General features: G+C 36.1%; 1 protein-coding gene across 1 annotated transcript; it reads right to left on the bottom strand.

Annotated features, from left to right (window-relative positions):
- Positions 1–4681: 4681 nt before the first annotated feature.
- LOC122083185 lies at positions 4682–7612 on the bottom strand. The gene is made up of 4 exons (XM_042650896.1): positions 5860–7612; positions 5514–5777; positions 5295–5414; positions 4682–5198 (listed from the first exon to the last, which is right to left on the bottom strand). Exons 1-4 carry the CDS (start codon positions 6976–6978, stop codon positions 5148–5150), a joined length of 1554 nt encoding a protein of 517 aa, XP_042506830.1. The 5' UTR covers positions 6979–7612; the 3' UTR covers positions 4682–5147.
- Between the last annotated feature and the right edge of the window lie 8022 nt (positions 7613–15634).

The raw sequence follows: 15634 nt of genomic DNA, 5'->3' as shown, positions 1-15634 counted from the left end.
TGATTTTGTTAGTAACTGGGGTTACAATCTTTCAAACCAAAACCAGCCCAATAAGCTTTCAGCTCAATTCAATCCGAGTTCAATTAGTTCAGTCTGAGGGTGGTTTTAACGTTTCAATTTAGCAATTAACACCCCTACCTGGTACCATGCTGATCTTGTATTGATGAAACGATAAAGACTAAGGACAAAGGGTAACAACAACTACCTAACATAGTTGATGAGTTGTGGTGTGCAAAAATCTCATACTCACAGGTAAGATTCGGTTAATACCCAATTTATTGGGAATATTTGGATCAGATCAATTTGAATCGATATTGACCCTAATCAATACCACAATGAAAAATTTAATACTACACTTTTTTTTTTTTTTTTTTTTTTTGAGGGGGTTAAAACACTTCAAATGTAGAAAGAGGATGCAGGAATGTATATTGAAGGGTATGCCATAACATGAAAAGAATATGATTGAATCTAAGTCCGAAATTTCTGCATGATCAATTCACACAATTACCTAGATATCAATGTGGCTGAGCGTAATTGATTAGGTGCTGCTTCTCTCCGCGCATGTCTCGAGTTTGAGACCTACCCCTCTCCAACCCTCTTTTCGCCTTTGGGCCCTTAATTAGGATTTAGGAATGAAAAAAATAGAAAATAAAAAACTAATGACACATATCCTTTCAAATCATGGTATAAACAACTTGTAACAGTTGTAGAGAGTCCAAAACAAGTAAGGTCTGAGGTCGACCCAAACACGAAAGGAAAAGTGATCAGAATCACAACCAACAACAGTGCCAGTCCCATCAAAGGAAAAAAATTGAGTAAATTGAAAGCAGCAGAATCATCAAAGCACCGTGACCTAGTCAACTTGCAAATTAAATATGGCATGTGAATTGTGATCAAGTGGTTAACAACTTATTTCCTACTTCCTACTGATTTGATTCCTACTGATTTGAGACAATTGATTTGATTTCATGAACACTAGGATAGCCTAGCGGTGCTAGTTTTGAATTGTGAAGTTTGCACCAGGAAAGGAGGTTGTGGGATCAAACTTTATCGTATGCATTGTATAAGGATTAATTCGATGTTAATATGTTATCAATCTAGATTGACCTTATCAATCGATTTGATTTAAAAAAATTAAATTTTATAATATTATCTTTAATCCAATAATGATACCTCAATCATTATTGGTCAGGCTTAATCGGGCTTAATCGGGCTCGGCCACTTAGAAGCCTTACACCATGAACGCCCGTTTAAGTAAACGGACCTAGCTTTGAGGGGTATAGTACGATTTATAATCGGCTGATCGGTGTCGAGCTTTAATCGGGCTTCATTAAATGGGTTTTAACCGGCTTACGGACCTATTAAAGTCTAAACATGCCTACCCTAAAATTATTTTCTTAAGTTGGTTGAATGCCCATAAATATTTGAGGCAAATCTTTAATAAAAAAGAACAATGATACGAGATTATGGTTGTTCTTACAAAGCTTAATTAAATCAAATCCTATAACAAAACAAATGGTAAGAAAACTTAATTTGTTTCTTACTAATAATGGCAAAATAGGAATTTTATGTAGAATTAAAGGGGGTCAGATTGGGTTGGACTACAACGAATCGGTTCAAGTCAGGCATATAAACTTGTCGATTTGATCGGGGGCTCGATGGGCTAATTACTTGCACCGTGAACGCCTTTTTAATAAACTTGTTGAGCCCAACAAGTTTATTAATCGAGCCAGTCTAGGTTGGGTCATAAACGTATCAGGATCGATCAGGCCTACCGGTGTGGACTCAGAATTAACACCACTAAGAAAGAGCGGTCAGGAGTCTTGATTAGGATACGGGAGCTATTACCTGCGGCCATTAAGGAGATTGACATATTTCCTTCCTAAAGAGTTTTTCCTTTTTTGCTTGGAAAATGATGGAAATTCTATACCTTTCAATACGACTTACCCAATTTCCTTTTATGATTAAAGTGTAAGACTGGAGGACTTTCTTTCAGCAGCTTTATCGGCCAAACTTTTCAAAAACTGAATACAGAATTCAATGGGTGAAAGTGTGAAACTTGACCCGCATTGAAGAAAATAATTTTCAAACATCCAAAAAAACTTAGAGAATGAAGACTTTGATTCTGAAAGTATATCCTTGAGAATAAATGTATTAAATTTTGAGTTTAAATCCAAAATCATTCATAAAACAATTTAAATTTTGGGTGAATCTAAAGGCACCGTTTGATAATGTTTTTGTTGTTTCTGTGTTTAGAAACAGTAGAAACGGCTTTTCAAGTTTTTAGAAATAAAAACGGATTTTTTAGTGTTTGATAAACCTATTTCTCGAAACGTTTTTTGCAGATATAATACCACTAAAAAACCCAATAGTATCATCGGATGCCCAAAAGGGAGAGAGGGCTCGGTTGCCTCTTTTTATGTTTAAATAGTTAAGAGATTTATTGGGCAAAACAGCATTTTTTTTTTCTTTCAAATTCGTTTCTAGAAACGACGCTTCAAAGTCGTTTATAGAATTGTAAATAGGCATAAATTTTGATTTATGTTTCTAGAAATGGGTGAAACGGAACAACTTCATCAAACACTTTTTAGGTTGTTTCTCCGTTTTTTGAAACAAGAAAACGCAAAAACGGCATAAATGAAACATTGACAAATGGTGCCTAAGACTCCATACAATATTCAAAACTTTCTTGTTAGTATATTATCAATATCTTTGGAAACAAATAAAAATTTTGGTTGCCACCCAAATAGTGAAAGACTTGTTCTTCATGAGAGGACAAATCTAAAAATCTTGAAGAGGCCTTATGTTAGTTTTATATAAAGATTAGTGCTCATAAATCCACTGGATTTTATTGATTTGGTGGACTTCATGAAATCAAGACTAGTGCCCATAAATATTTGAAACAATGAAGATTCAAAACACTTTCTTCAGTTTTGGAGACTCTTTATGTCACACAATAAGTGGTTTCTTAATATCTTGTTATGTGTGTCTCAAATTCTGAACTCATTTCGAAGATGGACCCTACTTTGACATATTTTGCTGACGATCTAAAGGAAAATTTTTTTTTTTTCAGAGGTCAATGATGGTAGTATAGGCCTTAGCCCATCATTGGTCTTGTTTGGTGGTGCAAGGCGAAGCCGCACGGTACGATACTACCGGACCAGATGCTATTTAATAGATAGAATCGACTTGGAGGAATATTTATATGTTTTAATATCTTCTTGTGTAAGTAAGAGAAACAACTGAGATTTGGAGATTTTCAAGAGAGGGTTTATGGGCTAGAGTATTTCCCGAGAGTTTGGATGTTCAAGAGAGATTTCCATTGTAATTTTTCTTCCATCATATTGTGAATCATCTTCACTTTCACCCGTGGACATAGCACATCACATCGATGTGTAAACTATGTTAAATCTCTGTCATCTTTGTTTAAGTTTAGTTTGTTTTCTTCTTGTTTTTTGATGCTTGTTCTAACATATATTCAATTGATAGACAATATTTACGTAGTGTCATTGCCTTCGTCTGTTCCTAGTCTCCTCCTAATCCCTCGTCTTAAAATCCTCTTAATTCTTCTTCTCAAATGTCTTATAAATAGAGGGTATTTAACAATTGTAAGAAAAATCAAGTCCCTTGACCTATCCATGTGTGTATTGTTATTCATTATTCTCTTGGTTTTTGTTGGGTTTTACCTGTCAACATTTGTGAGTTCTCATTTTAGTTTGAACACGATCCTATAGCATTTGACAAGTCCAGTAGTTAAATACACAATTACAAAGGGAGCCAATGAGCTGTTTTATTTTAGAGGCTGATTTGCAATACCCTTGGTCACAACATAGAAAGATCTACGGTCTTAAAGACAGTGTCAAGGAACACGACTCAGCCGTTGTATTTTTAACATAAGTTTTCTTATAGGGTTTTGAAAGAGACGGTGCAAGTGATAGTCAGAAAAGCTCTCTTGCCATAAAAGCAACTCCTTTACTCATTTATGTCTGATCTCTCAATATTATGCTACATAATTTCCTAAACCTTCAATTCAAAGGGATTCATAAGAGAACATTCATAAAACGAGTAAGAAAAAGAGAAAAATATTATAATTTCATTCACCATTATTAATCAACTCAATTCACCTTAGAAAATAAGGAATTAGAAGTTCCCTACATAGGAAAACAAATTCTCAAGGAACGGAATTCATAGGTCATACCAAATAAAAATATTACATCCAACCCCTACATTCTAACAAATCATTTGCTTCTAACACTGATTATTCCTTTGGGGTCAAGGTTTCAGGAAAGCGGAATCAGTCAATTGAAGTCATTAAATCTAAAATTGAAGTGATGAAGCACTTTTCCACCACTCTATAAAGCAAAACATATTAGACCATACAAAAATCACAGACTGCTAAGCTGCTAAAGCCAAGTTAGGAACTTAAATCTAAAAACACAGCCCTTCTAAGGTTTCTTGGCAAGAATCAGCATTGTCAAATCTGCCGAAATAAGGATCGGTTACATCCAATTCCAATCCAAATGGGCCAAGACACTAGCGAGCGGCACCAATTGTGTGTGTGAGGGGGTGGCATTGATGAGCATCCTACATGAGGAGAAGGGGGAGAGAGAGAGACAGAGGGTGGGCACACCGCCGCATAACATAAAATTGAAACAATTAGAGAAAACAAGGGCAAAATGAATGTTAGAAAAGTAACCACGACATTAAAGATTTAAACATATCACCAAACAACACCAATTCCATTTACAATGATATTTCCTTAATCTACACCGGCAGAAGAATGACTGCTAAACAGCAGGAATGTACAATGTTGGCTGCATGGAGAAAGTATACTGAAAGATGAATCAGGTTATAAGCCTTGAGAAGCTTTCATGAAACCCATAAACCCCACAAGTCTGAGGCACATGAGGTCCTATACCACAATACCAGACTCTAATGTTGCAGGACTCAAGTCATGGGGAAGGAATGGGCATAAAAGTAGAAGGGTTTGTGGAGACATGCTCCAAGTAAACTACATTCTACTTCTAAGTAAGACCTACAAGCTACTTGTGAGTAAGGTGACCCATTTTCCAGCTACTTCTAGGGAAGAACTACAAGCTAATTATACATTGAACCTTATATGGTCTTGAGGAAATTTGTACCAAGTTCTATACATCAGCTTTATAGAAATGAAGCAACTTCAGAGGTAAAACTTTTTCCTGCAACAAAGATTGTTAAAAGAAGAAACGTTAAAACAATTATAATGTAAACTACGAAATAACAAAGAAGGAAAGTAGAATGACTAATCAAGCAACCTTAATCATTTCTTCAGACTGGGAAGGGAAGCAAAGACCAGTTGAGTTATTCTGCAATATCTCAGGGCTTTTCATCCATGCTCTGTGTTTGTCACTTATTTCTAACTTGAGACTGAACATCTGAAACAACAAAAAGGCCATTGAAAGATGATAATAATGGATATGAATGAATAAACAAAAACCCAAGTACAGTGGATATCTGGTTTGTGATGTGCAAACCTGAGAAACAGGGACAGTTGGTGGTTGCAGTTGATGATCACCTTCAATGTTTATACCAGTACCTTGGCATTCGGGGCAAAATACAGAAGAAATTGGTACTCTTTCTCTTTTTCCATCTTTTATTTCAGTTTCACTGCATTTGGATCTGCTCTCTCTCAGAGTTTCGCGTGTCGTTTCCGAATTGGATGATTGATTTTTCCAGATTTCAAACTCGCAGATAAGAATCCAGTGTACAAGGCAGGAAGTGTGGAATACATGGAATGCCTACAATAGAAGACAGGGGATGGAGGGGATCACGGGAATGGATCACCATGAAACAAAATAACAGCCCAAGAAATACACTTACCCCATTCACATTTCTACTGCTGCAAGCAAGTCTGCCTGTCTTCATATTCAACAAGGTTGCCATATCCTTCCCTGGAAGCATTTTCCGTTGACAGACATCGCACATTCTTTCAGCTGCTGCCCGCTCTTGGTCTCTTATCTCCCGCCTATGAATCTTTTCTGAAGTTGAACTAGATGAAACAACAGAACCATCACGAGAAGAACCACATCGACTGCTCAAAGATTTGCTGATATCCTCTGGGTCAGAGAATGACTTTCTTCTCTTCTTCCCACGGCCTCCAACTGTCTCAACAACTGTATGAGCACTAGAACAGGCTTTTTCCTTCTTCCCTCTTTTCCTTGATCCTTCACTTGTCTCAGTATCTGTATGAGCACTAGAACGGGGCCACGTGCTAAAATTATCATATATACCACTTCTACCTAGATCGTAAGTGTAAGGGAAAGTGATGACAGCAAAGTCATGATCCCGAACCATGTCACCTAGATCTTCTTCCCTCTCTTTCCCCAGCCAAGCACACCATATTCTACGAATCCAGTTAAAGAACCCCTCACCTTCATAGATTCTTGCAGAAATTTCTCCAAACCCACTAAAATTCACCTCTAGAACAGAAATCTCATCTCTAATAACAACACCAGGGATAGAAAGATTGTTATTCTCGCTATCAGCATTCAAATTAGTGCCATTGCTAGTCGAAGCACGTCCTAGTTTATTATCCTCAGAAGAACTCAAATTCTTACAATGATTAAGATTAGAGTTTTTGTCAGAAAGCAAGAACCCATCTTTGTTTTGATTCGAAATAACTAGTTGTGAATCTTGGTCAGAGGAATTGTGAAAGAAAAAAACACCATCATTGAAAGGCCACCGATTTGGAAGTAAAAGAGTAACTTTTGCAGCAGTGTACCTTTCTCTGTGGAGGTTTCCGTTGAGATGGGCAAACAGGGTATCCTCGTTGTAACATGGAGAGAAGCACAGTATGCAGAAGAAGATGTGGCGTTTGCCTTCTACCCTCAGCTCGACGTAGTCATGGCCTTGGTGTCGCACGTTTCGAAGCGCGATTTGGTTCGACAGTTCCCTCACGTTTGAAGCATTCAAAACTCCTAATTCTTTTTTCCCCGCCATTTAAAATATTCCCACGCTCTTGCATTTAAACACCCAGAAATGATCTCATCAAGAAGCAAGTAGAGGAAACTCGAATCCAGAAGCCCTAAATCAATGAATTCAAACGCAATCCTCAAGAAGACGAACAGAAACAGTTCAACTTATATCCTCGCTCTTGCATTCAAACACCCAGAAATGATCTTGAAGAACCAAGAAACGCAAGCAGAGGAAACTCGAAACTTATAACCCAGAAGCCCTAGATCAATGAATTCAAACGCATTCGTCAAGAAGACGAACAGAAACAGTTGACTTCAAAATTTTCCTCTCACTTCCAGCTCTAACCAGAAATAAACAAGCAGAGATGATCTACCATGGCCATATCTAACCCAAAATTCTTGAAATCAGGAAGACACTCAGAAACCCCTAACTCGACAACTACCAGGAGTACATATAGTGAATCCCTCCGCTAACCCTCGAATTCGAGGTCCTATTCCCGAAATTATTTCACAAAAACCCAGAAGAACAAGATATGAACGAGAATCTGCCATGGCCATATCGAATTCTTACAGTTAAAGAATCACTGAAGAACTCTTTCTTAGCAGAGAAGAGAAGAGAGAGAGAGGACCAACGAGCGAGGGAAATGAAGGAAAATGAAAGAAACGACTCTTTTTAAGTTTTTAACAGAATTTCCGATTTGAATATTTTAATTTGGAAATTATTAGGAATAAGATGCCAAGACGATTCCGTTACGATCCCGCCAACTGTGTTTTGGATAAGACTGGAAACAACCAGAAATTGGTTAAACGGTGGTTACGTTATTTATCTATTCATTTATTTATTTATTTATTTATTTATCAGGACTCGGGAACCCTAAGATTATCAATAAAATAGAAAGAAGATAAGGGGGACATAAGCCGTCTTATCCCAACTCAATAAATAGAAGCATTCGCATTCTCAAAGCACAACAAAAAATTCAAAGGAAAAAAAATTTATATTCTAAATATCAGCCACCCAATTTTATCTTCCCTAATGATTTGGCTAAGGTTTTTAGGAAGAGTTTGGGTACCAAGAAAAATTGAATCCGTTGTTGAAGCACATGCCAAGTTTGCTAACCAATTTACTGTTTTATTACTATCTCGAAAAGATAAAGAGATTCAAGTTCGAAGAGAGTCACATAGAGTCATAACCTCCTGAAACCAATACCAGTAACTCCATAGATCACAAAACCTATTAGATACTAAGTTCACAATCAAAGTAGAATCGGAACTAATAGAAAAACCCATATCCATTCATAACCTTAAACTATCTCTTAAAGCATGCAGCTCAGCCACAGAATTAGAACAAATACCATAGAAACTAGAGACAGCCGCAAGAACCGTGCTATCCTTATTTCTGATGAGCCCTCCTCCTCCACTAATACCAGGATTTCTTTTGCTTGTACCATCTACATTTAACTTGATTGATATCTCTAGGGGGAGCTAGAACGTGGGAACTGGAACTCTTTGCCTTAACATGTGATGATTAATATTAAAGACCTACAAAATAATATTCTCCCTCATAGACGGAAATTTTCAAAACTTAGATGGAAGAGGGATCTCATGCACCCATATTTTCAGCCTTTCTATGATTAATCTAGACATGTGAGTACCCTCCCCATGCCTTCGATTGTTCCTTTCTCGCCACAACTCTCATACTATTAGAGATGATAACAAATATTTTATGAAGTCACAAGCACCCTTAAGCCCAACCTTGGATTGCCAAAATAAAATTCTACTCCTGATGTCATGGGTTGGAATTAAATCTACATCAACTTATCTTATAAAATAATCCCAAACCTTTGTCGCCGTCCCACCCAACATCAAGCAATGAATGGACGTTTTTCTCTAAGGGCTCCTGCAACAAAGACACTTGGAAGCTAAAGGGATACCAATATTCATCAGTGAGTCATCTGTTGGTATCTTACCATTGAGAACCTGCTAAGAGAAAAAACCAATCTTAGATGGAAGAGAGCGGTTCCACAACCATTTAGAATACAATATTGTATTAAAATGAATGCAAACCACACTCCAACCTATACCTACCATATGGCGATGGCATCCACACCAATCGGTCTTCTCTGCCCGATAATTTGACATTGCAAACTAAAATATTGTCCCTAATATGTTGTGAATCAATTATATCCGGCACATCCTGATTTCAAACACCTTCAGCCTTGATTACCTCATTTACTCGGGTATTCAGGTTTACATGCAATGCGCTGTCTACAAAATCAATAATTGGGCCCACACCCAGCCAATTGTTCAGCCAAAAATTCACCTATCAACGAACCATTTGGATTTCGATAAAACAAGATCTTTTAAGGCCATGGCTTTCCTTTAAGATCTCGATCCCACTACTTTGGAGTTAGCTAACTCAATATGCTGACCTTTTAAAAACGTGGACCTAAATAAAAAGCTCCATTGAGAATTCTCTGACATGATACGCCACAACCCCTTAAGTCGCATGGATAAATTGACATCCTTCAGGAGACGGATGCCAATGCCACCCTCCTCCATATGCCTACAAATATTCTGCCAATTTACCCAATGATAATGCTTACCATAATCCGTTAAACCCCAAATATGAAAAAATATGAATTGGTATAGAAGCAATGACATACTTAAGGAGAACCAATCTTCCTCCAGACGAGAGAAGTTTTCCTTTCCATCGGCCAATTTATTACTAACCTTAGCAAGTAATTTATCAAAAAAAACTCACTTTCAACCTGCCAGAGTAGAGAGGAGCACCCAAGTAAGTAATAGGCAAAGATTTTCGCACGAAGCTAGTGACATCGCCCACCATTTTCACACGAACCTCCGTAGTTTTTGAACCAATAATATAACAATTTTTTTGACGATTCACTAATTGCCCCGAGAAGCTTTCATATCTACTAATAAAACTGTAAAAATGATTATATCATCTGTAAATAAACTATGAGATATCCTCGAGCACCCTCTCAAGATATGAAAATAAGTTGCACGACCTTCTTTAAAGAGCGCCGTCAGACCCCTGCTAAGAACTTCTTCTGCCAAAATGAACAGGCTAGGCGATAAAGGATCCCCCAACCTAAGCCCCCTAGAAGATTTAAAATAGCCATACGGGCCCCCATCCATGACGAACGAAAACCAATAATTCTCCAGCAACTTCCTGATTAAATCAATCCAAAGGGCAGAGAAACCAAACTTACCAAGCACTTGATAGAGGAAACTCCACTCTAGCCGATCATAGGCCTTCGCCATATCAAGTTTCAAAATTAAATTGTCGTCCTTTGTTTTTTCATTAATATCCTACGCTACTTTCTGCATAAGCGCAATGTTATCATGAATGCATCTGCCACGAATAAAAGCACATTGTTCTTCTGAAATTAGTAAAGGAAGAATAATAGACAATCTAGTAGAAATTATTTTAGCAAGGATTTTATAAGAAAGGTTGCAGAGACTTATCGGCTTGAAGTCCGACATAATCTCAGAACAATCCTTATTCGAGATGAGAATGAGATGAGAAGACGTATAACTCCTAGGCAAAAAACCCCCAGTGAAGAAATTTTTGACGACTGCCAGAATATCCTGATACACTACATCCCAACAGGAAGTGAAAAAAATACCAGAAAAACCATTAGAGCCAGGAGCACTCTCTTTAAAAAGGGAAAAAATCGTTGCTTTCACCTCTTCCATGGATGGCACAAGGAAAAGACTTGCATTAACATCATCAAATATCAGTGCGGGAATGAAGTCCAATAAACCCTCAACCCTAAGACTAGGCTGAGATGAAAAAATGTTCGATAAATGTTGCACTGCCTCAACTTTCACCTCCTCCGCTCCAGTGATCCAAACCCCTTCACTTGATTTGATTTTCTCCACACTAGCTTTTTTCTGCCCAACATTCACAATAGCATAGAAGAAGCTCGTGTTCCTATCACCAGCTTGAAGCCATTTGACTCTGGATTTTGCCACCAAAATATTTCCTTTTGGAGAAGAGTTCTTTGAAGGACAGTGTGAGAGTTTTAGAGAGCACATTTTAATGCTTATCCGGGCATTTCAACTTTTGGGCCTCGGCCCATAGTTATGTGCTACGTATCGGTATTGTTGGAGATTGATACCGATCAAGGTTTAAGGTAATGGAATCAGTCTCGAGGCCGATACCAATCTGATCAAGAACCGGGTCAGTATGTATCGAACTAAATTGGATAGAAATATCCTTGATTCATTTACCTTTTTACTCTTCATCCGTACCAGTATTTATGGCCTTGTATTAGCAAAAAGTGGTTTAATTTTGAAACTGAGCTTGATTCGAACTGATTAATCTTTTCGAAACTAGGCTTGGTTCGAACTGATTTTTATTAATATCAGGCGGAGATCATACGAATACGATATCGCTACCCACAACTTTGGCCCAATCAGCCCATTCCCACAAGATCACGGGATAAGTGTGAGTAAGATTAGGAAATGGCCCAAGGGAAGATGGTGAAAGAGTGAAGTACAACTCAGTGGGCTTTAGATGACTGATTCACTTAGACCCATCAGTGACCAGTGTGTTAGAATAACACTCCCCAACTTTACTCCAAATAAAAAAATTAAATAAATAACACTCTGCGACACTAGACTTGGATCCTCCTCTCCAGTGCTCCATTGCATATCTGACGAATGGAAACATTTGGACACTCACCTCTAGTAGGATATGCACTAAGCGCACTTGAGAGGATCTGTTCCCCCCCCCCCCATCTTCCAACACCCCACGCTCTCCGGAAATATGAAATAAAATGACCTCTTCTATCTCTTATGTTTCAAAATTATTTCATGACTCTTAATTGGTGCTCTTTTTATGCCGCTTGCTTAGATAATCCTCTTTACACTTTCCTTCGACTCCCCCCTCAATTTTTTTTTTTTGTAGGTAAAGAAGCATTCTTCATCCACGAAGGAGAGAGAATCTGAAAGAGTATGAAAAACGCTCCCCACGTTAATAGTGTGAAGATTTTTTTTTTCTTACTTTAAAATAAAACGATGAATTCAAAGAAAAATAAAGATTTCCTATCAAGATTTTTTATTTTTTATTTTATTTTTAAATATCCATTTGTTATTCTACAGTTATTAAAATCAAATCCCTAGTATAGTTTAAGAATAAATTATTGGCTAAAGGTTCATCCTTCATGCATGATTTGTGTGTCCTATTGTTTATTTATTTCTTTATTTTGGTAAGATATTGTTTATTTACTATCATATAAAATAAACCCATCTCTCTCTCTCTCTCTCATGTTTTTCATTTTTTTTTTTTTTTTTTTTTTTTTTTCTGTTAACCAAGGTGTTCGGGCCAACTTACGTGCACCTCGACTAATCCTTGAGGAGACTAACACAGTAACCCACCGTCATGGTCTTTACTTAAATCGCAGATGCAAAGATAGGGAATCGAACCTGAGACCGTGCGTCTATCCACACAATCCCTAATTCACCCTAACCGTCTAAGCAATCCACGGATGGGTCTCTCATGCTCTTCATGAAAGTCAAAAAGTTCAAGTTCCACATAGGTCTTGGTAACCTACATAAAGATTTCTCTGGCATTATCAGTGTCCAAACACAATCCTAGATTCCATGTTTTAAATGAAGCCCTTTCTAAGCAATTCTCAGTAGCATGTTTCCTATCAGAAGTGATGCCAAATTATTCAATATCAATTGAGGTTCACAGTCTTTGATGTGAACCCTTGGAGGTGTGTTTGGATTGGAGATATAATCGATCCAATTTTGTTGTTTGGATACCTTTTCAGGTGTAGAAATGGATTGGATCAGTTACATTAGGACCACTTACTAAGGAATTTCAATTCTAAAAATTATCTCTCTCGATTCTTGTGTGGATAGGAGGAATTAAAAATCAATAAAATTATAACACAATGAGGATTGAGGCCTCTCTCTCTCTAACTACCAAATTCAGCATGAATGTTGAGGGATCGAACTAGAATGAACCATATTTAAAATAAAAAGAAAGGCTAAATTTGATGGAGCCCTCTGAGAATTTTCATTGCCACGTCAAACCTTTATGCTATGTTTGGTTGCAAGGGAAATGGAAAGGAAAGTGAAGGGAATTTTTTTTTTTTCCTTTCAAGTCGTTTGGTTGCAACAAAAATGAAGTGATATTAATTTATTATTGGGTGATTAGATGTAATTTGATTGTAAAATTTTACAAACTTGTAATCCAACTACACGACATACCCATTGCTCAAACCCACTCATTATGTTTTTTTTTTTTTTTTATTTTAAATTTACTTTAAAATTATTACAATACATAAATTTACAAAGTGTGAAATGAAACTGATTCAATTACGTTGCCAACCAAATAATGGAGCTTCATGATGCCAGGGCTATGATGATGGCAACACAATCGCGAGGGCTTCTCCACCATGACTGCATCTGATTAGTGTTTGAGTCTGTCGTACAGTTCATCCATCTAGGCCCAAATTAGTAGGAAAAAATTGAAAATTATATGGATAGACACACGGTCCAAAGTTCGATTCCCCATCTAGCATTTTGATAGTGGACCTAATGAAAGCTTAACTTAGAAACTTCCGAATAAATCATGAATGGGGTGTTTATCTTAGAATTGGACCTAATGGGCTTGAAAAATTGGATGCGTTTAGTGGGTGAAACCGTTCTAAGAGGGGAGCTAGCCCATTTTAAATGCTTGAAACTAAGATTTGGGCCTCTTGTGCTTACTACCAAACATCATGCATGGTCCACTTAAAGGTGTTAATCGGTTAGATTCTAATTAATTGGGTAAAAAATGCACCACAAAACACAAGAAAGCATATATATATATATATATATATATATAGTATGCCAAGATTATGAGTGGGAAAACCTAGACCGAATAGATAAAACTTAAAATTAAAGTTTGAAAGAAAATTATAATCTCATGAAGATAAAGTTTCACAATGTCAAATCTAATATATATATATTTATATATATATTGAATCTTACAAGTCACTCAACTAAATAAAGAAACATAGCAAGTAATTTCACACAACCAAACAAAGACACATGGTTGTAGGGTAGTATGATTTAGATTTGGTTCAATTTGATTTATTCAATTTATAAATATTATTTTTTAGTTCCAAACCAAATCAAATCGAACCTAATCAGCTTACATTTTTCAAAACATAACCATTTTTTTTTTTTTCTATTCGATTTGATTCGGTTTTAATTGATCAGTTTCAATTTCAATTTTTTATTCTAGTTTTAAGTTGACACCTTTCAGCTTAATACAGTCATTACTCTCCCCAATTTATTGACTTGTATCATATACATATCCATGCATACATGCCTACCGTATTCTGACCAGTGTACTCTATCATAATCATGGATTTTCAAATCTCTATTTCGGCACTTAGTAGACTCTATTTTTAGTTGAAATATTAGATGTGAGTAGGAATTTTATAGTATGTCCAATCTCTATTTGTCGAAAAAATTTGAGCCCATCAAATCTACCATTTAGATACTAAAGTCACCTTGATAAGCCTTGACAAGATTATTAAAGCAAGTACTCTGAAATTTTTTATTTTACCCATATTTAAATTGTGGTAACTTGGTTAGATAATACAATTCTTATTAATTACAATTAGATAAACTATTGATACCAATTAAGCTATATTGCACCAACAAATTAAGCCATAACTCACACTAGTCAATTACCCCATTTTTCTCTATTTTCTCAGTTCAAAATACACTTTAGACCTAGAATCTATTCCAAGAATATACACCAAACATAGCCTCAAATCTTATTCTTGAATCTATTTCAAGATACTTGCGTGTGCCCTCCCATTGACCGTGGATACTAAATATATACGCGCACTATCAGATAATATTCTGTCCCCCAATTTTAAAATAGGTGTTGAGAAACTCCTATTGATTGAGCTTGTCTATGATTTGCTATACATCATTAGAAATTTAAAATTTTTAAGATCCATTAAAAAAAAATGAAATTTTGTACTGTGGAGAAAGCATTAAAAATGCGTGATTATGTAAAAGATCACAGGTTATAGGTAAGATAAGCCGCGCCCATTTTGATTGGATGGGATGCTTGCACCTAGAAGAAAAGCTTGACGATTTAAAAAATATTAAAAAAAAAAGGGGGGAGGGGTGGGTGTGGATTGGGCCATTGGCTCCACCAATAAAATACCTCATGGGAAAAGGAGATTTTTTTTTTATTGGAAAAAAGTACGAAGATTTTATTTATTTATTTATTTAATTTTTTTTAAGTAGTTATTGATGTCACACAGCTGCTACTTGCAATGGAAATTATATATAAGGGAAGTCAAAATTTTCAAAGATAAACAAAATATACCTATTGATTCTGTAAACTATTTAAATTTCTTACCAAAATTAGTAATGGTATATTTTACATTTCAAACTAAAAGGATTTGAATGTAAACTAAGATGAAATTTAATAAGAAATTATAGAGTGATTTAGAGTTAGTGATATAATTTATTCATTTTCATATCAAAACATATTTATTTGAGTCATCCATTTTCATGCCTTTTTTTTTTTTCTTTTTTTAAAATTTTCTTTTATTTTATTTTAATCTATTTGTATAAGTTGATAGATTGCATAGTAATGGCTGTCGGCTGGATAGGACATATACATATGGGTAGCT

Source organism: Macadamia integrifolia, chromosome 7, assembly GCF_013358625.1.
Source record: "Macadamia integrifolia cultivar HAES 741 chromosome 7, SCU_Mint_v3, whole genome shotgun sequence".
Taxonomy (NCBI): Eukaryota; Viridiplantae; Streptophyta; class Magnoliopsida; order Proteales; family Proteaceae; genus Macadamia; species Macadamia integrifolia.
This window is presented reverse-complemented; position numbering and strand designations above follow the sequence as displayed.

What these genes read in the sequence shown, in the direction of transcription:
- LOC122083185 (XM_042650896.1), bottom strand. Translation starts at nt 6,978, where the DNA reads ATGGCGGGGAAAAAAGAATTAGGAGTTTTGAATGCTTCAAACGTGAGG. An exon ending in GCAGTAGAAATGTGAATGGG is followed by an intron (nt 5,778 to 5,859) that starts GTAAGTGTATTT and finishes CTTCTATTGTAG; the next exon opens with GCATTCCATGTATTCCACAC. An exon ending in AGTCTGAAGAAATGATTAAG is followed by an intron (nt 5,199 to 5,294) that starts GTTGCTTGATTA and finishes TCTTTGTTGCAG; the next exon opens with GAAAAAGTTTTACCTCTGAA.